This window comes from Limanda limanda, chromosome 13 (assembly GCF_963576545.1).
Source record: "Limanda limanda chromosome 13, fLimLim1.1, whole genome shotgun sequence".
Classification (NCBI taxonomy): Eukaryota; Metazoa; Chordata; class Actinopteri; order Pleuronectiformes; family Pleuronectidae; genus Limanda; species Limanda limanda.
This window is the reverse complement of record NC_083648.1, coordinates 26,760,736-26,784,014: the sequence shown is the minus strand read 5'-3', so window position 1 is coordinate 26,784,014 and position 23,279 is coordinate 26,760,736. Positions and strand designations below refer to the sequence as shown.

The window sequence follows — 23,279 nt, the reverse complement described above, 5'->3', positions numbered from 1 at the left end:
TACCTGTCCTCTGTTCTTTTTGATATCCACAGACAGGTGAAGGACGCCCTACCAAAATCCATAGACAGGAAACTGCATGATCTGAAACCAGGAGACTGGATTGTGGTGAAGGATCTGAGGAAGAAAAACTGGAGAGCACGATGGTGGAACAGGCCCTACCAAGTGCTCCTCACCACACAGAGGGCAGTTAAGGTCGCAGAGAGGGCAACCTGGATACATGCAAGCCATTGCTGGAGGGTACCCGAGCCAGGGGTTGTTTCCTTAAGGACAGAGCGTGCGTTTATGTCAGTGAGTGTGCATACAGCCTTTGATTGTTTTGTGCCCGCAAGTAAGGAGGGGTGTGGAAACCTTTAGAGCCACACGTCTCTAAACTTAAGAAGAGGCAACACACTGATCAGGGGTTTGGCAAGGAGGACACTGCTGACACTCAATGGCGCCGACGGACAAACAGTGGCATCTGATGAGTCGACTGGGTTGTAGTTTGAAGGAAGGGATGTGCTCCCTGTTCTTGCTGACTGTCATCTTCTTCCTGCCACTGCTGCTATGGCACGTGAAACCTTGGCAGGGAAAACAATACCTAAAGAATCTGAGCATAAACGCAATAACAAAAAGATAACTTTTGTTTGACCTTTCTGATGAACTGATGAAGCCTGAAAATAATGCATGGTATTCAGCCATGAAAGTAACTGCAAGGAAGATCACCAATGAGAGTAGCTATGCCTGTGCAGAACTCCCTCATGGCGTGGGTACTACTCTCCCACTAAAGACCAGCCCACTAAACACCTCAGACACATTAGGAGTACTGATAGCTTCCACTCAGGGCGTTTCACTACAAAATAGGAATGTGCGAGACATGACTAATAAACTTGAATATCAGTATCGTTAATTATGGGGGCTCCACAGCCCGGTTCTGGGATATGTCTTTGGTGACACATCAGGAAATTCACCAACCTGGGATGACGATAAACCCTACCGGAAAGTAGGGACTGTTTGCTTCACTAGACAGTGTTTTATGGCTGAGGATCACTATCTGGGAACTTCACCATTTAAGCAGAAAGATATAACTACGTGTGGAATCGAGTCACTCCGACAGGGGTGTTTTTTGGCCAAGCTATTACCATCTGTTACTAACCTCACTTGCTTCCATACAGATTATACTAACTATTATATGCCATCCAGACACAAGCGTTCCACAGTGAGAGTATCTCCACAGAAGAAATTCGGAGGGCTCTTCCCATGGTGGGGAATTGTGAACGACGCACACAGGATAGATGAGATTGCTCTGGATTGGGAGAGGGGTTTTCACCTCTTCTCTCAGTTTTCAGGGCCTCAGAAATGTGGCTCTGCAAAATAGGATGGCTTTGGACTTGATGCCCGCCGGTCAAGGAGGTGTTTGTCACATAATCCAATTGCTGCACATACAAACCAGACATTTCTGATAATATGACGCATATAGTTTCCCATCTAAATGACCTATTGTTCGAGGAGAAGAACAAGGACTCTCAGATTCCTGAAGGGTGGAATTGGGGGTCATGGGTAACTCTAACAGGTTGGGAAAATGTGTTGTTGTAGTTTTTGACGACTATTCTGATTTAGTTTTGTGTTTTAGTGTTGTTGGTCTGCCCCTGTGTGTGTCTGCCACACAGTTTGAGAGAGAATCACTTCGAACAAGCCGAGGACGGTCTGCAAGAGCTCATGCACATGAGGCCATGTCTCCCCTGAGATCACTCGCTGTGAGTGAGGGCTGCCTGTTGCATGTGTGAGCGCTGGGCAGCCTTCCGCCCCGCAGTCAATGCCTGGAGGCAGCGTGACAGGGAGCGGAACAGTGTGTGGCTCCGATTGCGTGCTCTTTTAATGAAGTACCAGTACTAAAAATAAGCAAAATCGTATTGTTATCAAATTTGAACTTGGGCTAGTCATGACTTCATGCTAGGGTCCCATTGTGTTTTCCAGCACATAAGTCCCAGCTAGAGTCATCTGCAGTCATTTGTTTACCAAAAAATATTCAGGCGGAAATAAAAACCTTCTACTTCACTGTGTTCCAACTGCTATTACTTAATGCCAGGTTAAACAAGTGTCTGCACTTGTGACCTGAATGAAGATCAGATCTCATTTCATGACCAATTAATGCACAAAAGTAGGTCATCCAAAGGGTTCACATCCTTAGTTAACACTAACTGCATTATGAGCACGCCTGTCTATTAAGCTGTTAGTCCTCAACATGACACCAAAATAGCTAAGAACTTTGAGGAAGGACTTTACAAGACATCTAAAGATGACATGTGATATCTGGCACCAAGACGTTAGCAACATATCCTTTAAGTCCTGTAGATTGTGTGTTGGAGCTGCCATGGACCAGGCTTGTTTTGGCACAACCCTGTCTTCAGTTAGTGGTTTGTGCCTCTTACCAATGTCTGTAAGTACTCACCACTGCTGACCAGGAAAACACACAAGCCTTGTTGTTTTAAGAAGTCCATGTTACAAAGCCTGGAGGGAAGGTTGCTCCTTTATTCTGCCTCATTGTTTTGAATAATATAAATGAACAAAGAATGTCACAGAGCAAGTCTATGTGATAGTGAGACTTGGCATGGGGGAACAGGGCACCAACAATGTTTGTGTGCTTTTACTACTGTTCTACTTACTGTGAGCTGAATAAGGGCATTTTCGTGAAATATCTAACTGCAGTAGAAGTTAAAGCGAAAAGAAGGAAACAACACGTGGTTTGTCTTACATTAGACTTGGCAGAGAGGAGACAGGTATGGGAAACGACATCTATCCATGACATGTTTACTTTCTTCATTTGAAGTATTAAAACACTCTTGACAACAAACAGCATGAACAATGTCTAAAGAACACAGCCTGATACGTATTTGTTTCCCAAACAAGCCATATGTTAACTTTAGAGGTGCAATTATAGTCCAGGCAAAGTAACTAATTTTAGAGCCAAAAATCGAATTAATTGTAAAATAATTTTTTTCAGGATAGATCATTTGTATGAGGGTGTCCAGAACAACACACTAAAAGTCCTAAGAAATCCTAATATGTTTAATTCTCATCAATGTGTGCCAATAAGGCCAGGCAACAATACACCCCAACGGGGCTATTTTTTTCCTTTATTCCTATCAAAATGAAACTTTTAACAATGAAAGTAACCATGAAAGTAAAATGTTTTGTATGACAAGTTTCTTTGAAAATTAATTTTAATATGCAAATGAGCGTTACACTAATCGAATATGACCAAAATATACTCAAATAGGCTTAATTTTTTTCTTTTCCTCAAGTTTCTTTTGAAATGAATTTGAATATGCACATGAGCTCCACACTTATTGAATATGTCCTAATTTGCATAGGCAGAAACACCATTCATATGTATGACAAATACATGGGCCCAATCTTCATCCAAACATCCCACTGCCAATGGGTGATGGCAATGCTGCTTTTAGACTGGCCTCTGACCTGAAAACTGCCTGGCTTGGTAGTACCTACCAGGGGTATAACCCCCCACCGGTATAGTCTTCAGGAGCTGACCAGTTCTATCAACGTTATATTGACTTGTCTTACATTTCTATCATGGAAAAGTTATATTGGGATAATTATTGATATGTAATTATATTGCCCAGCCCTAGGCTATGGTAATGATGCAAGAAAAACTAACAATATTGGTTCAGAGCAGCAGCTGAATCATTATTGTTGTTGTATTATGAACATTTTTTGTAGAATAGATACTGCATGGGCTAGCAGATTTATACTTGCACAAATGTTCCTGAATACACTTTAGAGTTTGTCTAATTAAGTCTTGCTAATTAGCATTGTAAATATCGTTAGCAAAGCTGTGATATGCTATGTTGAGCCTCGGTGTACCCTGCTGTGCCACCACTGACCCTGTACTGGGAAAACTAGCACTAAAACAAATTATGACAGATACATCATGTGACTAAAACTATATAATCTTAGAAAGCACTTCAACATTTAATTAATATAAATAAAATTATGTTATCCTATTGCCTGACAAACGTCTTTTTTTAATCACAATTATTTAGTCAGAAGAAGACTGTAGTTTCGTTTGTTGATGTTTTTATTGCTGTTACTTTCCCTGTCATTTTTGTTAACAGGAAAAATGAATACTTGATTTTTAATTTATTTGTTTTATTAGCACTTTGCCTGTCCTTGCTTTTAAATGGACAAAAACTTGATTTGTCTTTGCTTTTGTGTCAACAGTACCCTTATATGAAACAAAGTTTATTAAAAGACATTTTTTTTAATGAAGTATCAATATTTATTGCCTTTATTTTCAGTCATCACATGCCTCGAACAAGCTCAAGCTAAATTTAAAAGCTGCTTGCTAAATAAGAGCAATTGAGAATTTGTGTCATTCATAATCCGATTAGTCGATTAATCGTTTCAATAATCGGTGACTAATCGACTATCAGAATAGTCGTTAGTTGCAGCCCTAATATAAATGAGTTAATGTCAGGAATAGGATACAACTTTTTCAGGGAGACAACTTGAGATGAAAAGCTGACAAAATAAGTAGACTGGTTACATGAAGGCTGTCAGTATTTTTTTCAGAGTCCATTTTTTTAGATGTCTGCTGACTATGACTGTAGATACACCCATATTTTTCTGTCAGCTTCTCTATTCATCACTAAACTGAAACCAGCAACCATCAGCAAACTAACTTCCCATGAACTAAGAGTACTGGCACGCATCTTCCACCACTGCATAATGTGGACTAAGTAAAACTAAGGAACTATTTTATAAAAGTATGAAAGAACAAAACACTTAAGGTAAATGACATATGGAAGTTATATCACATCAAGGTGCTGCTGCCTACTGAAGAGTGTAGTGGTTATCCTGCTCCTATACACTATATTATCTCTTTATCTATAGTTACTTACTGCAAATGGAAAAGACATAAGACACAAACGGAGTATTAAAATAAAAAACTAAGGTTGGCTTTTCCTTTCTTTAGGCCAGGGGTGTCAAACTCAATTTAGTTATGGGGCCACATACTGCCCACTTTGATCTCAAGTGGACCAGACCAGTACCTTCACTTCATTGAAAGTGAAGGTGAGGGCCGGCTGAGGTGGGATTCCAACCTGCTCCGTGCATACCACTGCGTACCTGAACCACTTTGCATAGCCCGTAGGGCAGGGGTCACCAACCTTTTTGAAACTGAGAGCTACTTCGAAGGGTACTGAGTAGTACAAAGGGCTACTTGTTTGATACAAACTTCCTGAATCACCTTTTAATAATGATAATAATATATGTTAAGAGATGTCTGATCACGTCAATGTTAATTATTTGTCAATACAATGTCAATGTCAATAATTATAAACAATGATTTCCACAACAATGATGGCAGGAAACAGATATATTAAAACATGCAACATTTATTTCTGTTAATCTGTTTCAACTTTGCTTAAATTCAACTTAATTTAAGTACTTTTGGTGACATTTTTCACTACATTCCTCCATCAGTCTGTACTTTTTCAAAAATAGAGAAAAAATCAATTAAATTATAATCACTTTGTTACAACCATGATAAAGCTCAATCAAAAAGGAACACATGCATGTGACTGGGGTGCAGTGTTAATTTCGGCAGCTATTTTTGATTTAGTCTTAGTCTTTAGACGAAAATGCATATTAGTTTAAGTCACATTTAGTCATTTTTGTCCTTCTTAGTTTTAGTCTAGTTTTTGTCAACAAAAACTCAGAACATTTTAGTCTAGTCACATTAAACTCCTTATCTTCCCTTCTCAGGCCCAGGGACACCCTGTGTTGTGTCTACAACTGCATACTAGTCTAGCTTTCAGTACTTAGGTTGTCCATTAGATATCCCTCCTATAGGTCTATAGCAGGGGTCGGCAACCTTTACTATCAAAAGAGCCATTTTGCCCCCTCTTCCCCCAAATCAAATTTGTCTGGAGCCGCAAAACATATTTGTTAACAAAGCTAATAAAGTTTTCTATAAAGTTATACTATATTTATACATTTATGAAATTATAGAACAACAATAAAGAAATCTTCTGAAACATTTTATTTCTATTTTTACCTGTTACAACAAAGGGAAACACCAAATGCTTATGAAGAGGAAAAGAAAAAACACAGGCAAGCGTAGGCCTACTTTGAAATAAATTAAACGCAGAACTATGTAGGGCTATTTGAGTCCTCCCCATATTTGTGGGAAATGTATGATATAAGAAGTACCATATTCTGAAATAAATAAAAACATAGCTGCAGCCTAATATATCTTGGCGAAATATGAAAACAAAAAGTGAAAGCAGATCAGACTGGAGGCGGACAGTGAAGCTGACAGTGAGCTCACAAATATAAACAGTGATGATCATATTTTAAAAAATGCATTATCAGAAGTTGACGAATGTATGATAAGGAAAATATATAATAAAGATGGACAATGTGTCGAGCACAAAAGTTGTGACTAAAATGCTTGTTAAGATGTTTTCTTTATTTATTATTGGATCAAATATTGTCTCAATTCTCAGTTTAAATTTACTATGTCCTGTGTTAAAACACAGATGAAAACTCTTTTTGCAATTTTTTCCTTAGACAAAAGGCAAACTGGTGCACATTTTTCTGTGTCTCCAATGCTTCCTGGTGGCCTGGGGGTTTAAAGGGATAGTCCACTCAAAAATGAAACTGCGCTCATTTTCTACTCACCACTATGCCAATGGAGGGGTGGGTGAAGTGTTTGAGTCCACAAAACACATCTGGAGTCTCAGAAGAATCTGATACAATTGAAGTAACTGGTGACCAAGACTTCAGACGTAGTAAAACAACAGAAAAACATAACGTGACTTTGTGTGCATTTTTGGTGAACTATCCCTTTAAGGTGCCAACTATTACAGCTGAACTCTCCTGTTTAACTAATCAATTGGTTGGTTGATATTGTAGTGGAATTTATGGTGTCTTGTGTTCTTCCTGCTTACTTTAGAGTGAGAAACTGCAGGGTGCTGACATCAAGTTGATTAAGGCAGTCTCAGTGTAAGACAACTCAAACGCAAGAGTAAGTTCACAGTAGACTGGAAGGCTTTTAGCATATTGATGGAAAAAAGTAGGGACAGAAAAACACAGACAGGGACAGATGAGATCTCATCTGTGTCTCAGTGTGTCAAGATGCAGGATCCCGACCTCGACTTTGATCCGCCACATCTGACCTTCAACGTATTTGGAATAAACAAGGAGTGGGAAAAGGACAATTAGGTGACTTTGGTCCCTCTCATCTCAGATCCGGCAAACCCTATAAAGATGTGCAGCCTTACAACCAATTCAGCGCTGCATCACCAGTAAGATCCGAATCACACGGAATCGCACATAGGGAGCTGACACTGCCCATGATGGAAGTAGCAGGCCCTGACGGTGCACCGATGTTGGTCCAAAGACCATGGACCAGGGAGGATGTTAAACAGGCAATGACTCACCTCCCATCACCATCGGATGTCGATGGGGAAAAGTAATTGTGTTTTGCAGATAATTTAGATCAACAACTTCTGAACTCAAAATACTCCTTATGGTAAAGATAGTTTTTTACTGGGCCAAAATCTCAATGGGATAATGATGTCCACTTGACAAACCCTCAGTGGGATCACAATGACAACGGTCCCTTTAGAGTGGTCATCACTGATCTGTCAAAGACTCAGAGACGGTAAGAATAGACGAGCAAAAGAGGATTAAGAAACCTAACACATCTGACTGAGGCACATGACACACGGCAGTTTGACACGTCCAGCAAATCTGAATAATAACGCAGTCACACTGTGGGACGCTCAACTCAGAAACAGTTATGAATGGCATGAAATCAGACATTTCCACAATACTGAAGCACACATTTATCACATGGGATAAAGGCAAATTATGCCTCATTGAAGCACATGCTGTGCACACTGAGAAAATCATTATAAATGGCCAGAAGACAAAAGGAGAAAGGCGCGAGAAGGATCTGCACATGGCCGAGCTGACAATGTTCCAGGGTTAAGCCAGAAGGAGGTTTCAGAGGAAACCAAGGAGGAGGTTTCAGAGGACAATGCCAGGTTGGCCTTGATGAATGCTATCACCATTGTAAAAAAGTACTTTGGGCAAGGAAATGTTCGAAGAAAAATGTCCAGAGAGCAGATTTATTTTGGGCGGCAGCTGAGGAGGGGGAGGAATAAGGAACTTTGACTACACTGACGCACAATGGGAGACAACCTACCCAAGATGCACAAAACACATTTTGACTTTGATTGAAAATGCAATACATCAGCTAGAAAAGAAACAGAAGGAAGAAAGTACACTACCAATAGGCATACGTTGAATATGATTATGAGGATTATGTGGGTATGCCCACATACATGGTAAATCAAACACTTGTGACATTTCGTGGAGATTTACACTGCACAGCACACACAAAGAAAAAAAAGGATGTTGAATTTGAGAAGACATGGTTCAAGAGGTTTGTTTGAGAGAAAGGTTGCTAAACGCTAAAAGGCCGAAATATGCTACTCCGACTCCGTTGCGCGCGGGGGGACGCACGGATCCCACGGACTCTTTTTCATTTATTCTTCTCCGAAGGCTGTGGGTGCTGAAAATAATTCACCGCCAGAACAGTAAGTGGCGCAACGGATGACGAGCTTAGAGAAGCCTACCTCTTGGTATGTAGAAGAAGTCCCTGTTTGTTTATTCACCTCCTCCCGGCTTTCCTCACACACAGTGAACGATGGCAATTAACAGACAAAGGCTGTTGATGGAGCTGGAGCTGCTTGACATGGAAGAGGACTTGCTTGTAACCTATTTTATGAAACAAGTTTGAGGTCCGGAAATGTGTGATTCCGGAAATGACGTTGTGCGGAAATGATGTCGTTAGCAGACCAATCACAGCCAAGGGCTCTCCCTAGGCTCTCCGAAATGCCCACGGACAGTTAGAAAAATCAGAGGTACACAAAGAGCACAAAGAGCTCTCCGAGGAGTTCCTCTGTCCGTGTCAGTCAAAACGGAGTAGCATATATCGGCCTTAAGTTGCATGTGCTGTTTCAGTAACCATGCCTGACCCTAAAGGAAACAGGTAAAAATAGTTTTGTAAATGACCTATCCCAATATTTTTCTAAAAATGACTTGCATTCTGATTTATTGGTTAACATTCCTGATTCCTGTGTCATTTGCTAAGAATGGAAATGACAGATGGAAAGATTTAGAGCCATGGGTTGAGGAATGTGTTAATGTTGATAAATGGGAAGCAACATCTGATCCTACTGTTCTTATATCTTCCTGGGTTAAAGGTGCATAGGCAACAACATACTTCATTGTTCACACACTCAGATCTATTCAGTTGGTATAAAAAAAACACAGCACATATCTGCCTATTAGCATCACACGCCATAAATATTCCCTAAGTCATTGTAGGCTCAAGGGAAGCAGGATGTAGGTTTATAACTATTTTTTGGCATAGCAGTTTTTGACATCGTCAGGCAAGCCTATTGCACACCACTCTCTCGCCTCACAAATGCTGGATGCTATTATACTCCCCAAGCAGATTGCTGTGTGTAAATGCGAAACTCACAATTCTAAAACTGATCTGGTTTTATCAGGGAAACACCAGAGCAGATGCAGCTGCTAAAGCTGCAGCAAAACAGGAATTTATTAATACTGATATTTTCCTATACAGTGACTCAGATCAACCACACTGTGGCTGATTTACAGAAACTGCAGCAGAGATCTGATCTCACAGAGAGAATCTGTGGAAAAAGAGTGGTTGTGTTTGTACAGCTGGGGTGTGGTATGGCTCAATAATAAACCATGCCTACTGAAATATTTGTTTCCCTACTAGGCTAAGTTGACTGGAATGATGGATGCTGTTTCACAGCACATCTTTACAAAGAGTTTCACAAATTACTCACAAAACTTTTGGCAGACGTGTGTAATCTGTGTGACAAATGACACTGGAAGAGACATCCGCATATAGTCTAGGTCCTGGGGAAGATTTGTATGCGCTTCATTTAGCGGAGAATATCTCAACTGTTTTAGACTAATATTACCCCAATGAACAACGTGGGATGTGTGCCAAAATCTCTATCCGGGACGAAAGTCCTGAAAATGACCACTATAGGTGACACTATTATCACACTACAGGTGAATGGGACTTTTTTTTTCCTTTATAGATATTCTCATCAATTTCTACCAGATTAATGTTCATATTAAGAGAAATACTTTTTGTATTACACTTTGTCTCAAAAATAAAATAAAATATGCAAATTAGGCAATATCTCATTAAATATGCGTACATATAAACTCTTGAAGCTACATATTTTCTTAGGTGATCACAATGTTTAAAGTGAAAGAATTCTGGTTTGATATTTCTAATTGCGTCTCTGTAGATGTCCAGGGTGGATGCTGTGTGATACAGACATTTTATATCCAACCTTGCTTTTTTCATTGGAACGTTAACTTAAAGTGTAAAATACAAAACAGCAGGTTTATTCCCTGTGTTGCAAGGTAACACTTCAGGTCCAGGTACTGGTAGGAGTCCAGGTATGGGAATGATGATCTGGCAAACCTTCAGGTTTTGAGATTACAATCTCAGGGACTAATAAACTGCCCTTTCTTACAAAACCATAAGCATCTGCATTTAAGATTGAGGTGGCGTCTGTAAATGGTGCTTGGACCCAAAGCTGCTGTTGATAATAGGCTCTTTGTATATGTTTTCTTGCATTAGTTGAGGTGCAAGCGGTCCTCTCAAAGTCAATCTTGAGGACATCACTTTCGAACGCAGCAATGCGCAGGTCGTCAAATGTCTCTATGTCTGTTGATGGTTTGAGACATTTGAGCAAGAATGTTTCCGCCATTTGTATTGCACTCTCTGTTAGCTGTGGACAGTTGAAATTGAGAATCAGAGAAGAGTTGTCTGGTTTGCGGACAGTGTTCAGAGCTGCAAGTTTATTTGAAATTTTGCTTGTTGTATCACACCCAGTCAGCGCATGTAGTGCTGGGAGGCACCTTGCTGGACAGCCATGTGCTCTGCTATGACCTCAAGTCACTATGGCTGCCAAGTAAACTTTTGTTGAAAAAAAAGTTGGAGGTGATGACACCAATATTAAGAACAGCTAGGAAATGTAAGCTTTTAAAGTTTAGGTTAATAAATAACTGGCAATTCCTGTATGTTGCTGTATGTAATAAGTAATAGTTGTAACTTTTTTTAGCCATTTTATTTATATCAAATCAGAATGCTTACACTCTTGTATGACCTTATAATCATGGTCATTGTGAACATTGTGATCACCTCAGAAAATATGTAGCTTCAAGGGTTTATGTACGCATATATAATGAGATATCGCCTCATTTGCATATTTTAATATTATTTTTTAGACAGTGTAATACAAAAAGTATTTCTCTCAAAATGAACATTAATCTGGTAGATATTGATGAGGATTAGGGTTGCAAAATTCCGGGAATATTCAAAGTTGGAAACTTTCCATGGGAATTAACGGGAATATACTGGAATTAACGGGAATAAACTGGAAATGTTGTGGGTAATTTATACTAACTGTATTTACCTTGTCATATACAGACATAAATATAAACTTTTGTTTTTTCATAGGCTGATTTGAGCCCTGAGGAAACTTTGGCACTTGACTAAACGGCTCTGCATCGTTGTGTCATTCTTAACATAGGTCTTTGCACAGTATTTGCAAATGTATACAGCCTTTCCTTCTTCATTGGATGGGATGAAATGCCAAATAATTGGAATCGTCTGTAAAAATATTTTACAATTGAAGGATAAATCAATGGAAATAGGCTAGATGAACAGATGAACAATCCTCAATTAGCATGCTAATATATTTTCCCCAGTAATATCATCGAAACTTACCTGACTAGTCCTGCACACTACAGCAGGCCTCAATCAGCCCTGCTGTAGTGTGCAGGATGCTGGGAATTATCTGTGCATGTGATGGAAGAATGCACAGTGGAGGGTTGAAATTCAACATGCAGCGTGTGCTGCATTCCATACATCCTTAAAATAGAGTTTTGAATGATGTTTTTATTGCTCAGTGTTTAATTTGCGTTTTTTTTTTTTTTTTTTCAAAATTCCCCAAATTCCAGAGCCAAACTTCCCATGGAAAGTTTACAGAAATTTACCGGAAACTGTCCATCTTTGCAACCCTAACGAGGATATCTATAAAGGAAAAAAAAAGTCCCATTCACCTGTAGTGTGATAGTAGTGTCACCTATAGTGGTCATTTTCAGGACTTTCGACCCGGATAGAGATTTTGGCACACATCACACGTTGTTCAGTGGGGTAATATTAGTCTTAAACAGTTGAGATATTCTCCGCTAAATGAAGCCAATACAAATCTTCCCTAGGACCTAGACTAATAACACATGTTGCACATCCTATTCCAGTAAAACTGATTGAAGGGGAAAAGTTATGTTTAGTAATTGTTGACATGTTCTCAAAGTGAGTGGACGTTTCCCTATTTTTTTTTTTTACCCTAGAATGGCCCCTTTATATCTAAATACCTTCTATTTACATTAGGAGCAGGTCCACCATATTTTCTACAGTAGCCCAGACTGGAGGAACTGAACATCCTTTGAGGTTTTATGAAAACTGAAGGCTACTACAGGTTGTTTTTTAATGTTTGGAAGAAGAGAGTGAGATGAGGGGTATTCAGCTGCAACATGCAACTAGATGTCAATAGATCCTACACACTAAACCTTTGAGAATAATAGTGTTACATCAGTACTATTCCAGGATTAATCTGTTCTTCTCAACAGTGTGTAGGACATGTGAGAATGGGGGTGGTATTACTACATTTTGCTTCCAACTTAATGTTGTCATTCAGTTACATTGACAGGGAGAAACACTATAAAAAGAGCCTCCCAGAGATTTGATAGTAAGCTAGCATCGGAGCATTTCCGCTGTAACTGAAGTTATATGCTAGTACCACAGTGTAAACTGGCTACTTTCGCCTGACTCTGTGAGCGCCACAGATCTGCTGCAATGTGAGGTTTCTGGTATGACAACTGTATTCCCCTAAATATAAGTAGCCAATGTACTCAACTAAATGCCAGGACTCTATGGAATGAAGCTGTGTATATTCCAGTACTAAAATAACATAAAAACCTTGATGTGAGAATTCTTTTACTTTGAAGAGGGTACAGAAAGTGTTGCAAATATTTATGCTGTGACTTATTCAACAGGTAGACATTTAAACTGTGTTTAATGATAATTTCCACTGTCTATTCGGCTGTGAACCCCGCATGTATCCTCAATTGATAAAATAAAATGATTCTGAAACTATTGTGATTTAATTGAATGTACACAGAGACCACCATTTAACTCATTATGTCATTAATACAAAAATTAATCATTATGTGATGATCACTCTTGATAATGTGGCGACAAACAAATCAACTTTTAAACTGTCAGAGTCAGTGACATCTGGGGGCCGGGAACCCCCTCAGGTTCTGGGATCATAAATAAGCTTCATAATTCTTTTATATAATCAACAGCTCATAGGGATGAATCTGACCCGGGACAAACGTGATCATTACAAGTTTCCACAGTAGAAATAAGTAGGTGTCCATTGAATTCAACAGGCCTACTCTCATATTTGGTCTGGTCGTCACACTACAAATCTGTCAGGCTAAATAAAGCTGCTTCCATCATACATTTTCATTGGGAGATGAGTACCAACAAAGTCTGAGTGTGTTCTATTGTTCACACTGAATCTGAATATTTCACACATTTCTTCAGATAAGGATTAAGGAAAACATAACTGCATACTATTACAATGTCAACGCTCTGAGTTGAGCTTGAGCTGTTATAAATCATGGCATGTTTGAAAGAGGTCAGGCCACCATGGAAAAAAATACGCGGACAGTCTTTACAGCGCCCATCACATCACAGCAGCTCAGGGTACGCCTTTGTTTAGTGTCTGACCCAAACACAGCTGTCATTAGAAAACACAACAAGCATGTAACAGCTCTCGACATCATGGCTCCGCAAACCTCAGAGGCCTGGGTCCCACATCTTCAGAGGACTAAAACTAACTGGGCCCAGGGCCAGAATTACAGCTGGACAGAACAAGCTACATCTGGTCTGTGTCCACACCCTGAAGGAGCTGGAAGACACTTCGATGTGAAACAGCTGTGGAAATAAGCAACAGAAGGATTTTCATACTTACCCCATTCACTAGAACAGGGGCACGTTAGGCTGAGACTAGTTTTATATCAATCAATCAATCAATTTATTTGTATAGCCCATATTGACAAATCACAATTGGTCTCAGAGGGCTCTAACATGGTGTGACATCCTCTTCCCTTAACCCCCAACAAGAGTAATGAAAAACTACAAAAAAAACAACTTTATATCACTGACCCACAAAGTGTTTGCCAGGGTAAAAGCTGATTGCTGTAGTCTCCCGCTCCAAATTTGCTATGATATGTCTTTAACAAGTTACTAGGACATAAATAAGAAAAATATATGGAAACAAATTGACAATGTTGTTGATGTTTGCGGCGTCAGAGAGTTTGCCAGAAAACATCTGTCCAGCCAGAGCCCTATCGTTAGGGTTCGAGGCCTGAAGTACCAGAATCCTAGCCTGACGTTGTCAGACTCATTATTCTAGTCAGAATATGAGTCTGAGACCGCTCCATTGGGCTGTGATTATGGGGCGTGTTTCAACGGAACCAGGAAACCAGATGCCTCTTCGCGCAATTGGATAGACCTACAACCAATCAGAGCAACGTAATATGTTACGTCTGTCAAGCGACGCATAGTTGGTGTCAGTTGTCTGTTTCAGGAGTTTATTCACTCTCTAAATAAATAAATGGAAATGCCGCTCGTATCTCCACCGGAGGCAAAGCCCCCAGGAAACAGGGCTGCTCGTGAGAGCCCCGGCCGCCGGCGGCGTTAAGAAGCCCACGACGGATCTCTCTCTCAGAGCCTGAGAGAGAGGACCGGTCCCGGGGCTCTGAGAGAGATCCGTCGCTACCAGAACTCCACGGAGCTTCTGATCCTTCTGATAGGAGGCCCGTTTGACATCGTAACGTAGAGGATGCAAACTCGTCTCTGTAAAATGTTGTATATAAACGTATAAACCTGTGCACAGTATTCTAGTATCCATTACAAAAAAAAAATTTTAACGAGTTTAAAAGCGTAATGTTATCCTTTTGCCTGACAAATTGTAATCACAATTATTTATTCCGAAGAAGACTGTAGTTTTGTTTGTTGATGTTTTTATTGCTGTTACTTTATCTGTCCTTTTGTTAACAGGAAAAATGGATACTTGATTTTTAATTTATTTTTTTTATTAGCACTTTGCCTGTCCTTGATTTTAAAAGGACAAAAACTTGATTTCTTTGCTTTTGCGTAAGCAAAGTTTATTAAAAGACTTTTTTTTTAATGAAGTATCATTAGTATTTATTGTCTTTATTTTCAGTCATTACATGCCTCGAACAACCTCAAGCTAAATTTAAAAGCTGTTAAATGTGTTAAATAATAGCAATTGAGAATTTGTGTCATTCATAATCCGATTAGTCGATTAATCGTTTCAATAATCGATGACTAATCGACTATCAGAATAGTCGTTAGTTGCAGCACTTTCTGGTGCTCGAGAGAGTGGACGAAGCCAATGGTCCATGTTTTGTCGCTATTGCACATGCGCAACTTTCAGAGATAGGAAGGGAGCGAGATGGCTCACTCCTCAGCTACTTTATAAGCACCTCCGGTAAAACAACGTTTAGTTCTGCTGCGCGGCACCAGCAACACGCGCTATGACGTCACCAACGATTCATCGATTAATCGTTGCACCCCTAATGATAATACCAACCTATACAAATATTCAGTCAACACAAGCACACACCCAGAACCACAGCTCAATTATCTCCAACATTCACATTAAGATTCAAAGATTTAGAGCTGCCAATGAACCTACAATGCATGTTTTTGGACTGTGGGAGGAAGCCGGGGCACACAGAGGAAACCAAAAACGCACAAACAGAACAACCAGACAGAGAGGCCTGGCTGGCTCCTGAGCTTAAATCCTCAATCTTTAAAGTGCCCGTGCTAATTGCTACACTGCCGAAGCGTAATCAAATTAAAACTTAAAAACATCCACAGCAGAAATAAAGCATCCGTCTTTAAAAACATTGTACATCAACATAAACATTGCCTTTGTCTCTGCAGTTTGTTTCCTGCTAAATTTTTCTTGAAGACAATTTACTTTAACAAAGACCAAGGTCAATTCAGTAGACAAAAATGTGACAGGAGAATTTACAACAGCCAAACATTAAAGGAGACATATTATGCCCATTTTACCACAAGTTGATATGGTTCCTTGGGGTCTTAATGAAATGTCTGTAACACTTTTTGGTCAAACTACCACAAGGATCATTTAAAACAGCACCCCTTGTACCCTGTCTAAAAAAGCCCTCCTCAGATTGACCTGTTTTGAGTGCCCCGCCCCCCCCTCTCAACGCCCCGCCCCCCGTCACCGCCCCGCCCCCCTGTCACTCACACACAGACACCTCCACTTTCACGTCTTAAATCCCCCCTTAGCATATTTAAGGTTGTTAAAATCATGTTACTGTCCTGTCCTACACATCTATTTCTGTAACCATTTATTTAAATACATGCATTAGATGTGTGTATACAGTATATAATTGTATGTGTATATTTATTCATACAGGGCTTATATTCTGAGTGCACACAGACAGACAGACAGACAGACAGACAGACAGACAGACAGACAGACAGACAGACAGACAGACAGACAGACAGACAGACAGACAGACAGACAGACAGACAGACAGACAGACAGACAGACAGACAGACAGACAGACAGACAGACAGACAGACAGACAGACAGACAGACAGACAGACAGACAGACAGACAGACAGCCGAGGTGTGTGAGGAGAGGGAGAGGTGGAGCGAGAGGTGGAGGTGCCGAGGTGCTCTCGCACCGGGAGAGGTGGAGGTGCCGAGGTGCGTGAGGACAGGGAGAGGTGGAGGTGCCGAGGTGGCCGCACCTCGGCCGGCCGAGGTTCGCGAGCGCACCTCTCCCGGTGCTCGCTGCACCAAGTTCTGACGTAGAAAAAGCCCATAATCCCATAGGACGCACTCTAGGGTAGCGTTTCTGACAGAGAGGAACCACATCAAATCACGGGAGTTGTTTTTTTGGGAGTTTTTGGGACGGTAGACATGCCAGATACCCAAATTAACGTGTAGAAGCACTACAAAGTGGAATTTTCATAATATGTCCCCTTTAAAGACCAGTTTAGAATTCTTTGAACTTTTGAGTTCACCTGAGGCTGTTTGGAACTGATTTGGTTGTTGTTTGGATCTCAGAAGAGCTAAGCGGGGTAAATTCTACAAAGAACTACTGAAGTTGCACATCAGCCTGCACAGTCAGCCAGTACCAGAAGCAAAAGACCTTTTGGCTCAACTCCTAATGTGACTGTGGAACGCAGTATTAAAAAAATGTGTCAGAAGAGCAGAGAGAAGACAACTGATAGCATCTGACTTCAAGCCGAGAGCTCGGCTCTACTGACTGGAAAAACAGAAAAATGCATGATATCAATGAATAAATAATCTAGATATAGTAAAACACTATAAATATAAAATATATATAAATATATATAAAATGTTCATCACTTGAAACTCATTCCCGATCTAATTAATGTCATAAGATTCAACATTTTTTGTGGTATCTGAACTCATGTGGCACTGAGTGAAAGAATGTGCTGCAGGCACTAAGCTGAACCAGTATGCAGGGTTTCCCCCAGTGCTGTATAGGCCTGGCGGGCCGCCAGGCCTTACTCCCCCCCCCGCCAGGATAAGCGTCGCATGGTTTTTTTATTTAAAAAAAAAAAAAAATCCGTCACCCGCGCACATCAACAACACTTCACTTCCTCATTGAGCCCCGATCACAGACATGGCCCCGATCCCCAAGCAACCATCCTATTGGTCCAAACAGTCACATGTCCCACCCAGACGCCTTCACTGACCCTCGGACAACAGAATGCTCCTTTAACACAGTGTTTTACTGAACATACGTCGCCTTCACTGATCCTCAGACATCAGAACGCTCCTTCAACACAGTGTTTTACTGAACATAAGTCAAAACCGAACATAAACATAAACCTAGTCCGTTACACGATTAGGCTGCAGCTATTTGGTTTTATTTATTTAAAAATAGGGTACTTCTTATTTCATACATTTTCCACAAATATGAGGACTCAAATAGCCCTACAAAGTTCTGTGTTTAATTTATTTCAAAGTAGGCCGACACTTGCCTGTGTATTTTGTTTGTTTGTTATTTTGTTGCTTGTCTGTTTGAGTAGCTGGCTGAAAGCAAAGAAGTAGTACGCTTATCTTTTATTGGTTACCAAACTGTTACGGTTCATTGTTTCTGAAATAAGAGGCCTGACTGCTATGTTCACAGCAAACTTGAATTTTTTTTAATATTAAGTAGGGCTGCCACTAACGACTATTTTTCTATCGATTAATCTGACGACTATTTTATCGATTAATCTAAACGATTAATTTTCCTCCCAAAAAATCAAATTGACCATTTCAATTCAGTTAATTTTATTTTGATAACAACAAACTGTATGTCACCATATAATGCAGCACAAAACAAAATGTAAACAAAGGCTCAAATATTAAAGTGCAAAACTGTAGGTTTAAACTAGCAACTCCAACGTGATAAAAATAAATTTACTACCAACACCAGTCAATGCAGACAGTACTGCTTACAGGGAGCAGAAACACTAGAGTTGCATTACTGCCACATCTGCACTCACAGCATTGAAACATCGAATACTACAACGCCTGATGCAACTTTATAGCTTATTTATACACAAATATGTTGACATGGACTGTGACAACAAATAATTGTATAATGAATTACTCCTGCAATTAATTACTCCTGCATGCTGAGTCATAATAGGAGTACCAAAATCGACCTGCTGCATTGTTTGATGCTTGTGTGAATGCATGATTCATAATATTATACGAAAATCATCAATCATCAACCAACATCTTCCAGTATCTTGCGCGAGCGCGACTTCCTACAGCAGATGAGTGTAACGGGTGCTATATCCCCGTCAGATATCTTAACGGACTATTAGTTCAGGTCAGCGATGTGTACATCTAAAGAAAATATGTATTCACTCCAACCGCCCCATCCCTTCCCGTAAACTCACAGACCAGGGTTCCTTAACTGAAAAATGAACACATTTATCTTAGCTAGACCAATAACTTATTTCCCCGACAGTATAATAATAATAATCACCTTTCACATTTATCATGCAGATTAAGGAACATATATTTTCACAGAGTTACTAGGGTTGCAAAGGGGCGGAAACTTTCCGGAAACTTTCCATGGGAAATTAAGCTCGGGAATTTTGGGATTTTTTTTTAAAAAAACTATGCAAATAAAAAACACTGAGCAATAAAAACATCATTCAAAACTGCACGTTGAATTTCAACCCTCCACTGTACATTCTTCCATCACATGCAGATAATTCCCAGCATCCTGCACACTACAGCAGGGCTATTGAGGCCTGCTGTAGTCAGTAAGTCAGTAAGTTACTAGTCAGGTAAGTTTCGATGATATTACTGGGGAATACATATTAGCATGCTGATTGAGGATTGTTCATCTGTTCATCTAGCCTATTTCCATTAATTTATCCATCAATTGTAAAATATTTTTACAGACGATTCCAATTTTTTGGCTAACTATTTATATCTCTGGAATTGCATTAGTGTTTTTCATGTGTGGAGACATTTCACATATAATAATAATATATATAGTCGAACATGAAAACTCCTGTAAAGTCCCATCCCTTCCCTATACATATTCACTGAACTAAAAATTAACACCCCTCAGTCTTGAAATGAAACAATAATTTTAAAGGCCTGTATAAATTCAAACTGAAAATAAATGTATTATGAGAAGTTTAAGTTGGGAAAAATGCCAAACATTCACTTGGGGCTGCTCAGACGAAGATCTACTGCTCTTCTTTTTATCATGTGATGGTAACTCTCTCTATAGAAGTGTAAGTGGAACCTTACTATGAAAAGTTTTACATTTTGGCACTATACAGATACAATACAATTTAATTGTAAATTGCATATCTTGGGGTTTATACAAAATTAGCAATTTAAATGCATAAGTGTGAGGAAATTTGCAATAAGCATTTGTTGTTGTTTTCTTACATTTTATAGCCCAATTTGTTCAAATAATGTGAAGATTAATCAACAATAGATACAGCCCAAATCTTTTTTGCTATTTTTTGTATTAGCAAAGGACAATGCAAAAAGCTTTCTGGTAACCTGCCTCTTATAAGTAACTGGTATTGCCAAAGTTTTCTCTGGTTTAATTTTTGTTTTTTACCTGTAGGTAATTTAATTCAAGTTCATTATGGTGGTAAACTACACAAAAACAGAAAGGAAACTTTTAGCTGAGTATGTGCTAGGCCCATGTGGTTCCTTAAGAACATAGGTAGAAGACAAAATCAACACCACACTTTCTATGCAAGAGCAGAAAAAGCAATGTGCACTCAACATAACTGTGTTGGTGGCCAAGTGTTGGTCCACATTTGCTGAGCCTTCTCAACTAAAAAGGTCTTTCTGATTACAAAAAAATCAATTAAACAAAGTCAAAAGGCTACAATTGTTGTTTTATCATGTGAGATATAGATTCAGTCTCATTATCAGGTTAGAGCTACAGCTTTTGGGCATGACACTGCCTCTCTAAACTGCAGCGTTTCAATTTAGAAAACCAAACAACGGTTAGTTTTTCGTAGTTTGAAATTTTTGCTCAGATCAAAAATAGGAAAGGAAAAAACAGTCACAGGGCCGATTTTGATATTTACCTTGTATGACTTGTTGGGCCTGGAAGTTACTGACTAGTAGGGTTGGGAACCCAAACTTGGTTCCAAATGGACCAATCCAAAATCCCAAGTGAAAAAATACAATTTCCGTACTGTTTACTGGTTCCTAAATTGCGGGTACGCCGTATGTGCCAATATGCGACTACGTCACTCACAATGCAACAGCCTTTCCATTTGTTTAGACACGACCTAGCATGCATGGCTAATGCTGCTAAGATGAGCCACGATAAGCCTTCAGAAGTGTGGCTTCACTTTAGAAAGATGTGTTAATATATATATATATATATTTTAATTCATTAATGTCCTGTCTATATATTTGGCTGGAACGCAACAGCCATTTATTTCAAGCGAGAAAGTAACCATTTAGATTAACAACAAAACACTTGAAGAAATTATCTGAGCGCTATCACCACTAGTTTAATTTACTGTCAATTTATGCACGTTCATACGTAGTGACCCGTTTTTTCATTTTCTATTTGTGATTACTTGTTTTTGGGTATCACATTCATTAAATAAAAAACAAAATAATGACTTTCTGATTTTGGTTTTCTTATTGAATATGAAAAGAACAACTGATGGACATATTTGATACTGGTTTCAAACTGAGAAAATGCCATTGAACTGACTAAATTCATCTGCCCTTGCAGAGACAGTGCTGGTGTTGTTCAGTGATAGTTCACCCTCATGGCCTCTGTCCCAACTGACTCTGTAACAGAGTGTGCTTTTTAAGTTACTGATCATTACTGATTCATGTGGACTGATTGCAGATTGATTAGTGATAATGAAATGAGTCCATCACACAGACCAGCAGTGTAACAGCTATTATGTACTCTTTTAAGCTGGATATATGCCTTCAGTATATGGCTTCTCTCAGGATCAGAAACATACACAGGGAAATCCAAGTACACAACCCTGATCACTTTAAAATAATTGAAGTAAGAATTAAGGCTTCATGAAGATAAACTCTAATGGCATTAATGGATCAAAGCTTGAAGACTGAGCTGACACCACCCCTCATTGACCCCCTCCACCCTGACCCTGCATGATGGGAGCTGAATCTGCTTTTGAGGACAGTCGGGGGGCAAAGATTAACCAGCTCAATAAATGATGAGTCAGCTGAATGCCTTTTGTCTGGTTAACGCATGGGGGGGGGCGACACAGGGGACACAGGACTCTGCAGGCCCCCGCCGCACACAGCGGCTCAGTGTAGCTGGATGTGACCGAGGCTCGCACCTGCAGAGCCAAAACACAAACCTAGCTAACACCGTGTTAGCTAACGCAGTAGTACAGGGGTAATGGCTGCTTGGTTTGCGGCCGTAACAATTGAAGCAGCTCGTTACGTCTGTTATTAGAGCAGCGAAATACAAGGAAGCCACCGCCTAAACGAGATGCCCATATGATTCTGAACATAAATAACCGGTGAGAAAGTGGAATCACATCCTGTTAGCGAGTCAGCTAGCTAGTAGCAATCAGAGAGCGGCTTTAACATGAAGCTAACTTACCTCATACTGTATGTACTGCTTCCTCCACTCCGGGGTGATGTGAGCGGAGAGATGCTCTGTGAATTTCATCTTGACGCTTGGCTTCAGTCCTCCCTCCTGCCGTCACCGGGGCCAGGAACTGGTCGTTCAGCTCAGCAGAGGACCGGCGCGTTTTATTTGACCGTGATGGTTCACCAGCGTTTACACACTAACTCCCATCTGAAGATTACGTTCGTGCTGCTTAAGCTAGCGAGCTACTGACACATATCTAAGTCGTTTCACACACACTCATATCAAATGATTGAATGTAGCTTTAATATGTCTCTCAAAGGCAGTGTTTAGTCTCTCTCTCTCTCTCTCTCTCTCTCTCTCTCTCTCTCTCTCTCTCTCTCTCTCTCTCTCTCTCTCTCTCTCTCTCTCTCTCTCTCTCTCTCTCTCTCTCTCTCTCTCTCTCTCTCCCTGTCTCCCGCCGCCTTCACGGCAGTTGGAAATACTGCTATTGGCGGCGGCGCGAGATATGTGTTCCACATGCATACACATAGGTAGATGTTATATTTTATAGAGATAATGTATGTCACACTGCATCTCTAATGCACTCTTCAATAATGTCTCTGACAAACTTTAAATATATATATTGAATAAATATATACAGTATATATATACTTTAGAAAAAAGTTTGTCAGAGACATTATTGAAGAGTGCATTAGAGATGCAGTGTGACATACATTATCTCTATAAAATATAACATCTACCTATACGTCTGTCTATATATATATATTTATTCCAATAACACTTCAATGCACACGTGGCATCGATAGATAGATAGAGAACTTCTGGTGGAAAGTTGCCATCACAGATCCTCTGCTGATGGTGCTTTACTTGATGGAAACAGTCACAGCCAAAAG

At 39.9% G+C, this 23,279-nt stretch overlaps 1 protein-coding gene across 1 annotated transcript in view; it reads right to left on the bottom strand.

The window, feature by feature from the left end:
• Positions 1-22,704, bottom strand: part of LOC133018578 (xenotropic and polytropic retrovirus receptor 1 homolog) — a 69,549-nt gene extending 46,845 nt beyond the window's left edge. The window contains exon 1 of the mRNA XM_061084973.1: positions 22,396-22,704. Within this exon, the coding sequence (XP_060940956.1) occupies positions 22,396-22,464 (69 nt within the window). The 5' untranslated portion in view covers positions 22,465-22,704. The remainder of the gene's footprint in view (positions 1-22,395) is intronic.
• Between the last annotated feature and the right edge of the window lie 575 nt (positions 22,705-23,279).